A 16,580-nucleotide genomic window follows, 5' to 3' on the forward strand; every position below is an offset into this window, starting at 1 on the left:
TGCAGACACAATTCCTTTCCCAGTCAAGAATCGGAGGTATCAACACCGTCGGATTAACAGCCGAAAGGCGGCCAGGTAACCTTTGCAAATTGAAGACAGCTGCCCGTTGCACTGGAGTTATGACATTTTACTAACATTTCATTCATTTCAGCAAAAAAATATGTTTTTTTTAACCACATTAATCCCTTTACACGTCATGATTGTCGTTTTCGATGATGAAAGTAGTTGTCATATCGAAACATCTTTATTGCTACCATTAGACTTTACAATTTTATAAACACACATCCATGACAAATTTGCATACAAAACAGATCTTTAAAAGCAATCCCTCTTATACCAAAGCCTGGCCAAGAAGATTCCTAATACATCATAGTGACATCTTGCAAACCACTTCTATCTTAGAGAACAATCATAGGGAATTCTAAAAAGCTTTAGACGCTAGGCCGTCTCCAATTCCCACCATGTGAACCCACATACAGAATACCACACAGTGATCAAATTTAGGACTATACCACTCTGACCTTTCAGCTGATGGTGAAGAGTGTTGGCATTAATAAAGAGTTTTGGATCTATAGTAACCCATTTTTCCAGGCCACTCGATCAGCATCCAATTGGAACTTTCTGCACAGAAATACACTATGAGTTTATGCATTAAAGATGACACTGGATAAACATTTGCACAATTCACTTTCGCGTGATTATTATTTGCTTAGTCGCATATACAAACCGTAGTTTGACTGCCATCCTTCCTCTAAACCAAAGAAATTACATTGTGAACAAACATGCTCCGATACCCATAATATAAATGCATGGAATATTGATCACCTGGATAATACAGGTTTTCTCCCTTTCTCATGCCAGAGTGCCCAAACTTTGTTAAAATGTTCTCAGCCGTTGCCACACTATTTTGTAGTCTTCCAAAATTCTTTTGGTGCTGACCAACTTCAGCAACTGGTTGATAGCAACAGATTCAGTGATGAAGATCTGCTTTTCTTTATCCAGGTCAGTAGAAAGTGAGATTCAACAGGGTTATGGCCATGGATGTAACTTACCTGAAATTAAAAAGCTAATCAGCTAATGGTTGAACATGGAAGGTTCTGCGGTAAAATACCTTCGGCTTCTTTTCGCATTCAAGAAAATTTAAAGTATCTAGGATTGGGATGAAAATTCTTTTCTACAATGGCAATAAACTAGCTAAAGTAATATGGATTAGAACCGATAGGACGGTATGTTGTTTGAACGTCAATTTACAGTCAAACAGTATTCTACCATGTCATTTCAAACTTACTCATATCCACTGAATAAAAAATTATAGTCGAGCACTTTAATATCATTTTTCTGCAGTTACAAATACAAAGTGCATAATTTCACTGACTACACTGCAATGATGTGTGAAAGAAGCCACCTTGGCTCCACGGTTAGTAAATGCTTGAAACCTTCTGCCCACTCGTCACCTTCCCTTCAATCTCCTCCTTGCAAATTCAATATTGAGTTAACATCCTTTACTCTTCTCATTCTACGAGGGAGTCAATGCAGTGCTTCTATCACAATTATGGAAGGCAAGTGCATCTTTTGTAACTCTGCGGATCCCCCGATTCAAAGTATATGGACAAGACATCCGCTGCCTTAAAATGTGTGAAAAGTCCCATATCAACTTGGGAAAGACCATACAGGCACGGCATGAGTAGCCGTAGCCTTCTTGAGACATCTGCTTCTTTTTATAATTCTGTGCAGCCACGCACACTAGTACTTATGGAACCAATGAGCTTGACCCTCCGCTAGGGAGGTATAAGGTGCGGTGGGGTACAGTAGGGAAAGCAGGATTGCAAGTACAATTGCTAAACTCTCTTCTGTCACCAGTGTGTACAGCTTCTGCAATGGACCAGTACTCAGAGCGTGCATAGCTCAATCGGTGCTCCTCCTGGTTTTGATGAGTGTTATTTGGATCAAACACAAATTGCCAATTCCGTCAATGTAAATGATGATTTCCATGATGCCTACGTCAATAATGATGCCACAAGATCAGCGCAAGAATCGGCAAAAAAAAGTGTAAATAAAAAAAGGTGTGCGCGCACGCACACACATACCCTAGCATAACATACCATACCTATCGTTATGAGGACCAGCCATTGACTTTAATGAAGTGTGTATTTACTATTCTAACTCAACGTGTGCTTTAACCCCTTAAGTGCTGATGACGGAACCGCTCCGTCACCAGCTACGGGTGAGCTGTGCTGATGACGGAGCGGTTCCGTCATGGCCCGCTCGGCGCGCCTGTGCAGCGCGAATTTCGCGCCTGCGCTGAGCGTTCTATTCAGCGGGGCGGGCCATGACGGAACCGCTCCGTCACAAGCACAGGTCAACCGACGCTGGTGACGGAGCGGTTCCGTCACCAGCATGCGGCCGCCGCGCAGCCGCCCCGCCCCCTTAGCACTGCGGCGGAATAGCCGCCGCAGTGAATCACCTATCCTTCAGAAAGGCATTAAAAGCCCTTCTCTACCAAGAAGCATTTCTATCCATATAACTTCCCAGGCTGCTCTATCTGACAATCCCTCAGCTGGCAAAGCGCGGAGATACCCTTACGGGATTGATTCCTGCGCTATAGAAGAAATTAAAATAAATAAAATAAAATAAAGGGGTTAATAGGAGGGTAGGCTATAAAACGGACCGAGACAATTATAACTGCACTTTTAGTTTTTTGATACTCATGCTCAAAATTACTTAAACACACTACGGGGCCAGTCCTACTGATGCACCAGTCCTCACAAAGATATTGGTTAACTAATTCGGACAAGCTTAGGCCAAGCTATTTGGACCGAGCCTGTCCCCACATGCTCACACAAGACACACAGAGACCTATAAGGGAAAGGCGTCTTAATAAATTCTTATGCAAAAGAAGAGCACGACGGGCAAAGTCAATCCTATGAGACTCATCAGTGATAAAGCAGCTGAGTTGCAACATGATGAGAAGGGAGTTTTTGTTTCCCCTCTTAACCAGAGAACCGCAGCCTGTCTCACTATGGTTTTCCTGTTTGTTGTCGCCGGACAGAAATAGGTCAAACTAGGCACGTACGTGTAAATTAGAAACTATTGTTACATATGGTGAATTACCTGCAATTTCCAGATCTGTTTGCTCTCCTTTGACACCTGCCCAACAGTTTCCCCCATCAGAGCGATTAACATGTTGAGCAACAGCACAAACGTCAGGATGATGTAGGTCACCAGTAGAATGATGAAGACCGCGGGGTACTTGGCACTGTTGATCATCTCCAGGTCGCCCATGCCGATGGTTAGCTTGAAGAGGTCTAGCAGGAATTTGCTGAAGGTGCTACTGTCCCGACAGGAGGGGTATTCGGGGATTGTGCAGTTTGTGGAGTTTTCGGTGCAGTTGTGTGAGCTGGGGCAAGGGTTCAGCAAAGACACTAAAGCTGTGGAAAACAAGAAAAACGTTCAGTTACTGCCTGCATATGATTAAAAGGTCCGCATTTATTGCAATCTACTTTAGTCAATTAAATCTGGAAGGATTAAATAATTTTTGTAGTCCCAGTATTGAGTTTGAGTCAAATATATATATTTTTATTTTGTGCATTTTTTTACAGTTTTGTTTTTGCTTCAGTAAGAGATACCCAAGTTTAAATGTGTTTCCCCAGCCCTTGCATTGCATAGCGCCATTTCTCCTGCCTCCACCCTTCTCATGTTGCAAGTTGTATGCAATGGGCATGGGGGACTCCTGGACTGCCCCATCATCTCCACTCTCCATTCATTCAATTTTGATCTGCAACGGCCCATTAAATCTCCCACAGTGTCTTGTCACGGCTGACCTCCCCCTCCACCTTTTAAATTGGCAGCCATTTTTAATCCTCATCACCCAACTTCTTTTAACGTTCAATATCGGTGGCTTATATTCTCGAGTGAACCTAGTAAATGGTAACATCTATAATTGCTCCACAACATGACGTCATGCTACTTAAATGACAATTAATCAAGTTACCCCCTTAGGTCAAAATGTTTTGTATTTCCTCACAGCAAAAAACTGCTATTAAGGAACTTTAGTGTTTTTCTATCATTGTTTTTTAATCTCTGCCGGAGGGTTCTGCATACTGATTTGCTGCAGAAAGAATGTTTAACGCCTTTCCTCTACCTTTCTCTCCTTCCCTTGACACACAATATCCTTACATTCTAATGTTGTTTTCAAGGTTCGTTCAGTTTCGTTTCACGGGTGTCCGTCGTTTGTTTCCACCTGTGCTGCCATTCAAAGTCGAGTTCCTACAGTGGAGTCAGCTCACAAATGCTCTTTTTTCCATTTTTCAGGCTGAATTCCGTGCTCAAATAATTAGTGCAAAAGAAACCTCTGTGAAATCCTTTTCTCATAGATAAAGCGTTTTAATTTGTTTTCACTTACAACACTGTAAACTGAATCCACAACAGATATTTGTGTCTCCTCTAGGGTAGGATCTGCATTCTTGTGGACTGTTTCGATGTCGCCTCTGGGTGTGTTCTTCTGATAATTTAGAACGGATGCCTAGAGGTTGGCCTCAGTCACAGAGCTGTTACCTGGCTGCTTGTGATTCAGTGCATTCCAGTGGACTGCTCCTCTGTTGTTCAAACCCAGCCAAGAACCTGAGCCTTTTGCACTGAGTAGGGGGGTAGGCACGTCCACATGCCCTGCTATCTTTTACTCTTCTACTATCCGCTCCATGCATAACTTTGATGACATCTACAACAACATGAGCACTGCAACACACCACTCTTTATGTATGACACCAAAACACTTCCTGCCAGGCGCGGTGCTTCCATTGGGGCATAGCCCCACTAAGACACATGGACGCATGCACGCTAAGCAGGCAAAATGCAATTGTATTTGCCAATGCTCTGTAAAGATGAGGCGGAAGCAGGTTACAGCAGCAGGAGGTTTATTCAGGATAAAAGAGCCGTCCAGCTTGAGGGAAAGGCAGAGCAGCAGCAACCGCCGAAACAGGGAACACCGGGGAGGAATGTTCAGTACATAGGAATCTAATCAGTGACATCACAGCAATACAGATCACCACACACCTCCCCCCTTTTACAAAAAAAACAAATTAAAGAACAAAGGAAACAATAAGGAAAAGTAAATCAGATGAAATCACGATATCTGTTAGGCTTAACAATTGCCCTAGAACTTTTCCTTAAACAACTACTGAAATTAGCATCTGAATCTTCCACAGAGCCATTGCCAACATTTAAATTAGATGGAGGAGCAGTTGCACGGGAGGGGTCTTTGGCAACCCGAGAAGTGCTCCACCAATTCCCGTTAGACAGTTTGACAGCATTTTTGCGAACATCAACAACCTGTTGGGATTCAAGAAACTTTGAGAAACCTTTCTTGACAATGACCGGATTCTTAATTCTGACCCAGTCGCCAGCATGGATGTTGTGGGAAGACTTCTTTCCCGACTCCACATGGCAAGGCAGAGAGCTAGAAGATTTTTTGTTGGCACACCCCCACACTTCTTCTAAATCACAGCCACGGTGGAGACTTTTGACCATCCAAAAAGGGAAAGCTTGAGAGCAAGCTTTTCTTCCTCTCATCAATTCGAAAGGAGAAAAACCCGTGGCCACATGGGGAGAAATCCGATAAGACCAAATAAGATCTTTTACAGCTTGAAAAATACAGTTGTTCGATCTGAAAGCAGCTTGCACACATTCAACAACAACTCTATTAAATCTCTCGGTTTTGCCATTGCTCTGGGGATGGTACAACGGAGTTCTAGTGTGTTTAATACAACAGTTGTTCAGAAAAACACCCATTTCCTTGGAAATGAATTGTACCCCGTTGTCGGTGAGAATTTCTTCCGGACAACCCTCCCTGAGGAAGATTCGGCTTAGACAATCAATGACACTCCTAGAATTGGGAACATTGATGGGTTCGACCTCAACCCACCGGGAGAGATGATCAACAAGAACTAAGAAATATTTGGAGGTATTGGGAAGGACATGGAACGGACCCAAAAAGTCCAGACCAATTTTCTGCCAGGCTCTAGCGGGAGGAGGAACAACAGAGTCACTAACACCTTCTAAAACTAGGACTTTGTCACTGGTGTTGCAACGCGAACAGAGTTTAATGGTTTCAACAATCTGGCTGTCCATCCTTGGCCACCAGAAATTCGATCTAACATTTCTTTTGGTAATGGTGGCTCCTAGATGACCAGAGTGTGCATCAGCAATAATCTTTTCCCTGTACACAGAAGGGGGAATGAATTTATCACCCCTAACAATTTTGCCATTTTCCAAAGAAAGTTCAGAATTAATTTTCCAGTAAATTTGAAGTTCAGGAGAAAGGGATTTTTCTTTGGGCCAACCCTTTTGTATGAAGGAGATAACCTCTTTGAGAACATCATCATTTTCAACAGCCTTGATCCAATCACACTCAGCAAAAGAAATAGAGCTCTGAGAAATATTGGCCACAAAACATTCCTCAATGTCAGTCTCACAATCATTTTCATCAGGTTCTTGCAAGGGTAACCTAGACAAACAGTCAGCCCGCTTGTTTTTACCACCCGGGATGTAGATGGCTTGGAAGTTGAATTCTAATAATTTGGTGGAAAGTCTAGCCAAACGCGCAGTTGTGCGATTGGTGTTTCTACCTGACAGGATATCAACAAGGGGACGATGGTCAGTTTGGAGAATGAACGGTCTACCCCATAAGTAAGACTTGAATTTTTCAACACTCCAAGCGCAAGCAAGTAGTTCCTTCTCTATGACGGAATGTTTTCTTTCGACAGGACGGAGAGTCCTGGAGGCAAATCCAACAGTAAATTCTTTACCATAGGCTACCTGAGAAAGAACAGCCCCTAAGCCGTATTCACAGGCATCAACGGTGACAACAGTTTCTCTATTGCCATTGAAGGGTTGAAGGGCAGGAGCGTTAGTAATGTGCTCTTTAATCAGTTGAAAACCCTTTTGACACTCTTCAGACCAGCTGAAAGTGGCACCTTTTTTCAATAAAAGTCTGAAACATTCAGTGGTCTTGGCATAATCTCTCATGAATTTAGAATAAAACTCACAAAGGCCAAGGAAGGACAAGAGCTGCTCTCTGTTGGAAGGAGCAGGAGCTTCAACGATGCTTTTCACTAGACCTGATCTTGGCCTGATACCATTTTCAGAAATGGTATGACCAAGATATTCCACTTCTCTGGTTTTGAAAACACACTTACTTTTCTGTAAAGTTACGCCTCTTTGTTCAAGAATATGGAAAACTTGGTCAATAACATTATCATGTTCACTCTCAGTTTGAGTGAAAATAAGAATGTCATCTTGGAAGACGACTACATTGGAAAGTTCCTCAAACATTTCGGACATGATACGCTGAAAGACAGCAGCGGCAGAAGCCAACCCGAAGGGGAGGCGACGAAATTGGAAAACACCATCAGGTGTAACGAAGGCAGTGAAGTGACGTGAGAGAGGATGCAACTCAATTTGGTGGTAAGCCGCCTTTAGATCAAATTTAGAAAACCAAGTGGATGACCCTACTCGTGCTATTAAGTCTTCAATGCGAGGAAGGGGAAAACCATCGACCCAGATAGCCTGATTGAGACTGCGTAAATCTACACACATCCTAAGGTCACCAGACCTTTTTCTAGCAAGAACAATGGGAGAAAGCCATAATGTCGATTCTACTTTCTCAATAATTCCTTGTTCGCATAAAGATTTTAAATGTTTGGACAGATCCTCTCTGATGCTGAGTGGGACATTCCTAAGTCTGTGTTTAACTGGGGTAATGCCATCCTTAACTTTGATAAAGTGTTGAAAATTAGTAATTTTGCCCAGGCGATCTTCAAAAACTTTTTTATATTTATGCTCCCACAGTTTGTCATCCACAATGTTGCAAATGGGAGTAGAAGAGGAAGAACAAGGAATGTTGCATTCTTCGATAAATACAGGATTGGGCAAACCAGGTTTAATGGTAATACCAAATTCAGCTTGGTGAATGAGACCTAAAACATTGATACCTCGCTTGGCAACGTAAACCTTCCCTTTAATAAATTTTCCAAAAATGGAAATTTCGGCCCAGAAATAACCTAAGAGGTTAATTCTACTTCCTTCGAATGCTACAGAAAGAACATCAGGAGGAAGCAGAAACTTGTCTTGCCAGAAGTGTGAATATTTTTCGTGTGAGACAATAGTGATGCGAGCCCCGGTGTCAACGAGAAGTTGGGCATGATGTTTTTCAATAATGGCATCAACTTCAGGATCCGGAACAAGAAAAGTAAGATTAGCAACATCATTGTCTTTCACAACAACTACATATTCCTGACTGGTCACATCACACTCCGAATATTCAGTTGAAGGCTCAAGGAAATTTAAATTGGGGGAAGATTCATTTTCATTCATGACACAACGTACGTTGCCTCTTCTACCTCTCATGCAAACCTTAGAAAAATGGCCATTTTTGCCACATTGACTGCATTGTGAATTGGCGGCAGGACAATTTTTAAAATTAGAAACATGGTAAGAAGAACCACATCTAAAGCAAAAAGTACTTTGACTGAATTGTCTATTGGGCATGAAAGGTCTTCTAGTACTGGGATTTCCCATTCTTCTAAAATAACCACGTGAATCACGAGGAACAAAATTGGAAGTCTTGAGAGGAGTAGGAGTTTTAGTGGAAACAGCACTGGAAATAGAAGTATTAGAGAGAGAAACTTCTAATTGTTTGGAATCCTCCAAAGATGTTTCAATACTTTTGGCTATGTCAATAGCCTTATCAAGAGAAGGATCTTTGCAGGATAGAAGTTTCCCTTGAATTTGTTTACAAGAACAACGAGCAACAAGTTGATCCCTAATAAGTTGGGAAGTGAAATTGTCAAATTCACATTTAGAAGCAAGTATTTTTAAAGCAGTGACAAACGTATCAATACTTTCTTCAGGTTTCTGAGCCCTGGTGAAGAATTTGTAACGGTGTACAACCATATTTTTAGTTTTGACAAAGTATTTGTCCAATTTAGCTATAGCGATGTCGAACTCATCAGGAGCTTCACCAGTGGGTGGAACGTAAGGAGGAAGATGATCGAAAACGTTCTGGCCTTCTACACCAAGATGGTAATACATTAAGCTCTTTTTTCTTTCTGCACGGTACCTAAGGCCGTCAATTGCACCTAAGTAGGCCATGAAAGATCTCAACCAAAGTTTCCACTCAAGAGGAGGATCTCCGGGAGTCTGAAGGAATGGAGCTGGAGGAGAAACACTTTGCATTGTGATGTCTTCTATTTTCCCTTGAAATTGAAAAATTTGAATCCACAAAAAAAAACAATGGAGTGCAGGAACAGTGCACTTTAGTAAGACAACGATGATGTGCACACTATTATGCAAAGGTGGTGTGTAGATGCTGTGCACATCAGCGTGCAGATGCTGTGCACATCAGCGTGCAGGTGTTGTGGATACTGTGCACGTCAGTGTGCAGATGCTGTGCACATCAGCGTGAAAACGTTGGTAGGAGGAATAAAGGCTGTGCGCATTGAATGCTGTGCGCATCAGCGTGAAAACGTTGGTAGGAGGAATAAAGGCTGTGCGCATTGAATGCTGTGCGCATCAGCGTGCAAACGTTGGTAAAGATAAGATGAGTAAAAACTGTGCGCATCAGCGCGAAGTTGAGGTTTTATTCATATAAAAGAACTGAGCATATTAGCACATTAGCACATTAGCATACTGTAAAATACGCTGTACAGACCACTGTGTGCTCAAACTGTGCACATCAGTATGAATGAATAAAGTTGCAGGAGACCGCTGTGTGCTCAAGCTGTGCACATCAGCGTGAATAGATAAAGTTGCAGGAGAATGAGGCTTAATAGTTGATCCGCTGTACACGGAGAACCCTTTGTGACGTGTTGAAACAAGAAACCCGGCAAAGATAATGAAGGTTGCTAGAATGAGGAAATTGAAGGCTCTGTGACGTAGAGACGTGGGACGTCGAGGACAAGCAGAGAAGAGCGTCTAAGTATCCATGGTGACAAGCAGCGTGAAGACGCTGGATTGTTTGACGTCGTTCGACGTGGAGGTTCTACCACGTCATCATTCAGAGGCGCAGCCCGAGGAGGAAAGATCAACGGAAGAATCAGCGGAAGGGAAATACACAGCGTGGAGAGGACGAAGGAGGAGGTAGGAGAGTCTCCAAATGGTAGCAAAACGTGGCAAAAAGGTCTTGCGGGAGTTATGTAGGAGCAGTACGGGCTGGCGCAGGGAGCAGAGTAGATAGAGCAGAGCCGGGTGAAGCGCCGTTGGAAAATGCGCAAGTAGGTTCTGTTTGAAAATGCGCAAATAGGTTCAAATGGTAGAGATTGTAAGGCAGAAAAGGTTCAAACGCTGCGACGGCTCTTGCATAGGTAATTGTAAGAGTACTCACATGGCCGTGAAAGTCGAGAAAGAGAGAAAAAAAAAAATATCCTGAATTTTCTTAACGTAGTTGTTTAGGAACCGCAGCTGAAGAACCGGATCCCATCCTCCGTCGCCGGTGTAAAGATGAGGCGGAAGCAGGTTACAGCAGCAGGAGGTTTATTCAGGATAAAAGAGCCGTCCAGCTTGAGGGAAAGGCAGAGCAGCAGCAACCGCCGAAACAGGGAACACCGGGGAGGAATGTTCAGTACATAGGAATCTAATCAGTGACATCACAGCAATACAGATCACCACACGCTCCTTAACTTGACCTTCCGTCCTCGACTCCTTCTTCACCTCACGCGTCACGCTGCTGAAGCCTGGGGGTGGGGCGACACCGGCTGGGCTGCGGCAGCTTGTTTGAGTGGCACAGGGCTATAACCAGCCCGAGCATGCGCACAGCACAGGCTTTCACCTTTACAAGGGACCCAAGGGTGCTGCTTCATGCCGCCAGGGCCGCGGCAGCCCCGGGTTTAAATGGGCGATCAGGGCGAATACTAACTGTGCCCCCCAGGCGCAGTGCAGCCACGTCAACGGCGCACACAGTCACGCTAGACCTTGTGCTGGTGCGTGTAGTGAGTTAAGTGACTGTCTGCTGAGTCTGACTGCTGGCTGGCTTCGTCACGTCGTCACTGTGACCACCTCAACTTTTCTATCTTGCAATAAACTTCACACTTGAAGTTATTCTATTTATGTTGTCCTTCATTGCAACACTCGCGCAGACTAATTGCCGGCTCGCACCTCTTATGATAAAACTTGTGTCAGCGCGAAACGGAACATTAGGAGGAGGCCTGGAAAACAGACTATGAGGCCTGCGAGACAAGTTCCAGGGCGGGCCCCTTCTGGAAACGGGAAGAAAGGAAGGGAAGAGAAGGAGAAGAGAGCTGAGGAGGGGAGGGGACAGGATGGGAGGGAGGGAGGAGAAGGAGAGAAGAGCAGAGAGAGGAGAATTGAGGGGAGGAGAGGAGAGGAGGGTAGTGGGAAGGGTAGAGAAGGGGAGTAGAGTACATGAAGGAAGTGGAGCTAAGGAGAGGAGGGGCGGGCTGGGCTGGGGAGGGTGACCGGCAGAGGAGGAGAGGAGAAGAGGGGTAGGGAATGGGAGAGGAGAGGAGAGGAAAGAAGGAAGGAAGAGAGAAGGTAGGATGGAAAGGCCAAGTACAGAAAGAAGGGCAGGTTGAGCAGAGAATGATGGGAGAGATGGAGGAATTAAGGCACCCACTTCTACAGTCTTTAAATATTACCATTCTACATACTGTGGTAATTACTGTGCAGTAATACCTGTGTACCTGTCATTACAGATTTATGGCCAATCACTGTGTGACTTCAGTGAAGCCATGCAGTAGCGATTGGCCATGGCTGTGTGTGTGGGGACGTCCCAGGCGCAGCACAGCCCACGTCACCGGCGCACACAGTCACACTAGACCTAGTGCTGGTGCGTGTAGTGAGTTAGTGACTGTCTGCTGACTGCTGGCAATTGCTTTATTAACCTTCCTGCTTTCTCAAATTTTCTTGAAAGTGCACCATTTTTCTTCTCTTTTTTCAAAATTTTGTCTTATGGTGGTTCGGGCTCACGGCGTAGTATGCCAATCATTTTACGCCTTACCACTTTCAAATGTCACCAGCCGCCCCTGCTTCCAGCGTACTTTGTATACAGTAGGGGGAACCCGATAAGCCTATGGCATCTGGGTAAATAGTATAATATATAAAGAAAGGTGATGCCTAGGGCAAAAAGTTAAGCTGAATTATTTTCCAAAGGATAGGAGAAATTAATTGTCTCTTCCTATGTGAAATATATCACATCACAACAACGAATTCTACTTCATTTACAGTCCTCCATAGTCCATCTGAGTTACACAACACGATACACGTTTCTAATTGATTTGTTTATTTTTTGCATCAACTAGAATAATTGGTTCCAGGTTATTTTGATTTGTATACCTGAACTTTCAACTACAAAAGACAAAAAACAAACACGTATATGTACATCATTATACACACACATACATATACACAATATACACACATTGATACCTTTATGACGTTTTTCATATATCCTTCTTCCAAACTGTAGCCCTATTTTTTGAGAAAAGGATGCTTTATACAAAAGTAACCAAGCATTCCTATAAACACACGATCTACCAGAACTATAAAGCGGAGAAAAAATAATAAGGTATAGCTTGTTTAAACCTTTCCAATTTTTCAACTCTTAAAGAATTAAATTATACTAGATATCCTTCTTTTGCTGGTGTCTCCTTGAAATGTCGACGCGTTTCAGCCCCGTGAGTATGGGCCTCATCAGGACAAGGGCTAATTAAGATCTGTTGTGGTGTGTGAAAGCACACGCCGATATGTGTATCCTATTTTCTTCCTAATGGTAGTATTCTTCGTGGATACTGCAAAGATGATAGGCCACTGTATCTATTTGGGCAATGTTCATCGCGTGTGTCTCTAAGACATCAGGCGAGGTTTCACGGTCCGATTTTTATTCCTGATATTTTGCAAATAGAAAGAAAGTCCCTCCACGGCGAGGTCCTTCGAATGCTTCACCAAACGCCAACTATGTTGTTGTGGGCTTCCTGCGTAGGCCACACTCATCCCCCACACACAGCTATAAATACAGGTGAACAGCAAACGCTCTCTTCCGCACTCGTCTTCTGTCCATAGCATTCTTAGCGCAATGACCTACGGTGAGCTAAGAGTGTCGCAAATGCTCAACCCTCCGGCCAGCGAAATGCTCCTGACATAGGTCACACTCTTCCAACCAAGCAGTCCCCCAACCTTGCCCATAATGTGAATCAAAGCCTCGTCAGGAGTAGGAAGCCCTATGCATATTCAATTATAATACAATACAAAAAAGTATTACCCTTTTCAACAAGCATGCTTTCTTTATACCTAGTCACGCAATAACACTGATAAACTCAGAAACATGTCAAGGGCTTCTATTTTCTCTAGGGCACCATCTTGTTAGGCGTGGCACCATCCGTGGAACTGAAGAAGGGACAGGAATCACTTCCACAGGGGATGAAAAGACATTCGAGTCATACATGCCAAACAGGATCTATAGAAATGTACTGCCACCCAGACACGAAACATCGCCCCAACTTTTTGTTTCTTGAGTAGATCCAGGCAGAGAACTCTTCAAATTAATTTTAACAAAAGCCCCAATTTCGGGATTCCGTGATGAACTCCACCTACCGGAGAACACGAAGTACTACTGAATTCTCCTCAATCGAGGGTTTGACCCACTCAGGCCTGAGGGGAACTACTCCTATACAGCAAAACCTAGGAGACAGAAGCAGTAAAGAGATGGATTCACAGCAATAAATCCCATCCACTGGACGAGTGATAAAAAAAAGCAGAGCCTTCATAAGAAGGGGCAAGGCAGTAGCAATGGGAGAACATCTATGTCTCTCCCTCGGGGAGGGCTGGAGGGGCCAGAGAGAAGGGAAAGGATGCGCAGTTCCACTGTAAGCCTGAACCCCTGTAACTCCTGAGAATCATGGGGCCATGTTGGGGTGTATCATGATTTGCACAGGCTCAACAGTGGCATAACGGAAAATAATTGCCCCCCCTAGTGCAGAATGTGAAATGGGCCCCTTGAGTCTACTATATTTCACAAATATTCATTGGCCTAGGGCTCCCACGGAGCCCCGTCAAGGGTTGGGGGCACACTGCATGCAGCGCCTGCAGGAGACTGTGTTACGCCCCTGAGGCTCGGGGGGCCGCGAACATTCTTGAAAATTCTACAGAGCTGTGATACCATCCCCTAGTGAGCAGCCTATTAATAAGGCTCCCTGTACTGTTTTTACTGATTTTTACAGATAAATACAGACAAAAAACCATTTATTTTCATGTTTGTATTTATTTTAAATGTGGATAAAAACGGATATTAGGTGCTTTTTGAGTGATTCTAAATACAGTTTGCCATGGCTACCAGGCCAATAACTGTGTGGATTGATAGGTAAGGGGGTTAAACAAGCATTTGCAATGCAATAGGTCTCGCAATTGCGAGAGTTTGAGCTATTGGCATCGTAAATGATAATGCCTTTTATTTATGTGTTTACAAAACCTACAGATCACCCTAATCTTTATAGCTCTTGCTTAATCCACTGAGCTGAAGTCTTCCACCTAAATCTCCTTGTCCTAACCCTGAAGGAAATACAACCACGGTGAGAGGGACAGCACAAGAAGCGGCTGACGTGAGCCTCACAGCTTAGCCATAGCCCGGATGTCACAAAAGATGTAACTGATAATTATCATGAGAACAAAACAATATTGGTGTTAAAGAAACAAAAATAACGTGGTTGCTGCTAAAATTAGCCGGCTGTATCGTACTGAAACAGCTTCCTGTGGAAATATCACTAGGGCTAGAAACAGTGCGTAACATCGCACCCATGTAATCTGTTGGAGATTTAGATAAAGGGGCGGGAGAGTGAAGATGGACGATCATTGGTCTATCGCTCGCCGAATCTTGCTCGTTTCATTAGCTCATTCACCCACTTGTTCGGCGCGCCAAACCATGGCGCTATCGCTGACACAGTGCCTTGCTTGAGGTTTCAGAGAGGTGGGTGTGACAGTGGTGTGAAAGCCCCATCCTTGGCTAGACATTTCTTAAAGTGCAGACAACTCACAAGAATTGGGAAACAGCAAGAAACCTCTCAGTTTGGTTTTGAAGTAAGTCTCACTTGATCAAGGGCTTCACAGTTTGATTGGTGGAAAGGTGGCGCAGTGACTTCACCGCTCTTAACTGACATCTGCTGTGATCTGCTGTTCACATGGATAGGCAAGCAGAGTAACAGCAACGCAAAAAAGCATTGTCAAAATCAACATTTACTTTAATTCACTGGGGCAGGTGGAGACCTCAAATATCCATGTGTTGCAATGACTCCACACGCGTCTTTCCTTTTACACCCCCACCTGCAAACTTCGATTGTCCAATCAAGCCCTCGCCGCAATACCACGCATCCACAGGTCCACCATGGGGGGAAGATCCTTCTCCTACCTTGCGGCCAAAACCTGGACCTCCCTCCCCACCCACCTCTGCCTTACTCAAAACCACCTCTCATTCAGAAAACAACTTAAAACCTGGATATTTGATAAGTAACTTCCCCCCTCCCTCAAGCGCCTTGAGACCCTATGGGTGAGTAGCGCGCTATACAAATGCCAAACTTGAACTTGAACTTGAACTTGAACCTGTCACCTCCTGTTATGACTGCAGCTGTGGCTAAGGGGGTCAACTGGTGAGGGTTGGTGGGGGGAGCGAGCAAAACCCTCACAGATGTAGTGAGTGGACTGAAACACTGAGAAAACGAAGAATACGATTTCCCATTTGTTTCTAGTAGATTACAAAATCAGTGCTTAACTGCCCTTCTACAGATGGGTACGTGCAACCTTCAAATTACATCTTGGAATCCTCGCAGGGCCTATTCAGCTGTTATCCTACATACACTATTGCCATCAAGGAAAATAATGAATAACACGTGCAAGATACAGCAATATTTCTAGACACAGTAAGGTGCCATTAAACGTTGTGATGAAGTAAAAAAAACACGTTGTTTGTTCTCCGACAGGGCTGTCTCACTCTGTTCATCATTCCGACGACATGAGCAGCATTAAATTAAATAACAATTGTCCCCACAATATACAGTATTATAATTCTAGTGTTATACTGGATTTTTGTGATGTTTTTATTTGTCAATCTTTTATTGCCGATTTCGGTGCTGAAAAAAGACATTTTGAATATGAATTACTACATTGCCTTTCTAAGAGACACACCGGTGCGTCAGCGAGTTACATAAATATGTTATTGTCTGTTAGAGGTTACTCTGCCTCATATTTCCGATAAAATGAGTGACATCAATTTGAGTAATAATAGCAGAAATGCAGACTGTATGAAGAAGTACTCAGAGAAACAATAGTGGAGTGGAGTGTGTTATATTAAAGAAACACGTTTATATTCTCTGGGAAGGCGACACCTTTCATCTTTCCATCAACATGTTTAAGAAAGAATTGGATAATTCCAGAACAACCTGCTCTTTACAGATCTTTGAAAGACCGCATAAATAAGATTGTTAGATTTTCTCAATTGTTTGCTCCTACACTCCACACCTGTGTATGCCATAACCCTCCAGCCGCCATTTACTGTACCTTAAAGCCCTGCCAAATGCTGCATT

The 16,580-nt window shown here is 43.7% G+C and overlaps 1 protein-coding gene across 3 annotated transcripts in view; it reads right to left on the reverse strand.

Annotated features, from left to right (window-relative positions):
- The window catches only part of TRPV4 (transient receptor potential cation channel subfamily V member 4), a 619,663-nt gene that overhangs the window by 19,488 nt on the left and 583,595 nt on the right, over positions 1-16,580 (reverse strand). For all 3 annotated transcript variants that reach the window (XM_086943119.1, XM_086943118.1, XM_086943117.1), the window contains exon 13: positions 3,112-3,428. In XM_086943119.1, the coding sequence (XP_086799245.1) occupies positions 3,112-3,428 (317 nt within the window). The remainder of the gene's footprint in view (positions 1-3,111; positions 3,429-16,580) is intronic.

This window comes from Lissotriton vulgaris, chromosome 11 (genome assembly GCF_964263255.1).
Source record: "Lissotriton vulgaris chromosome 11, aLisVul1.2, whole genome shotgun sequence".
NCBI lineage: Eukaryota > Metazoa > Chordata > Amphibia > Caudata > Salamandridae > Lissotriton > Lissotriton vulgaris.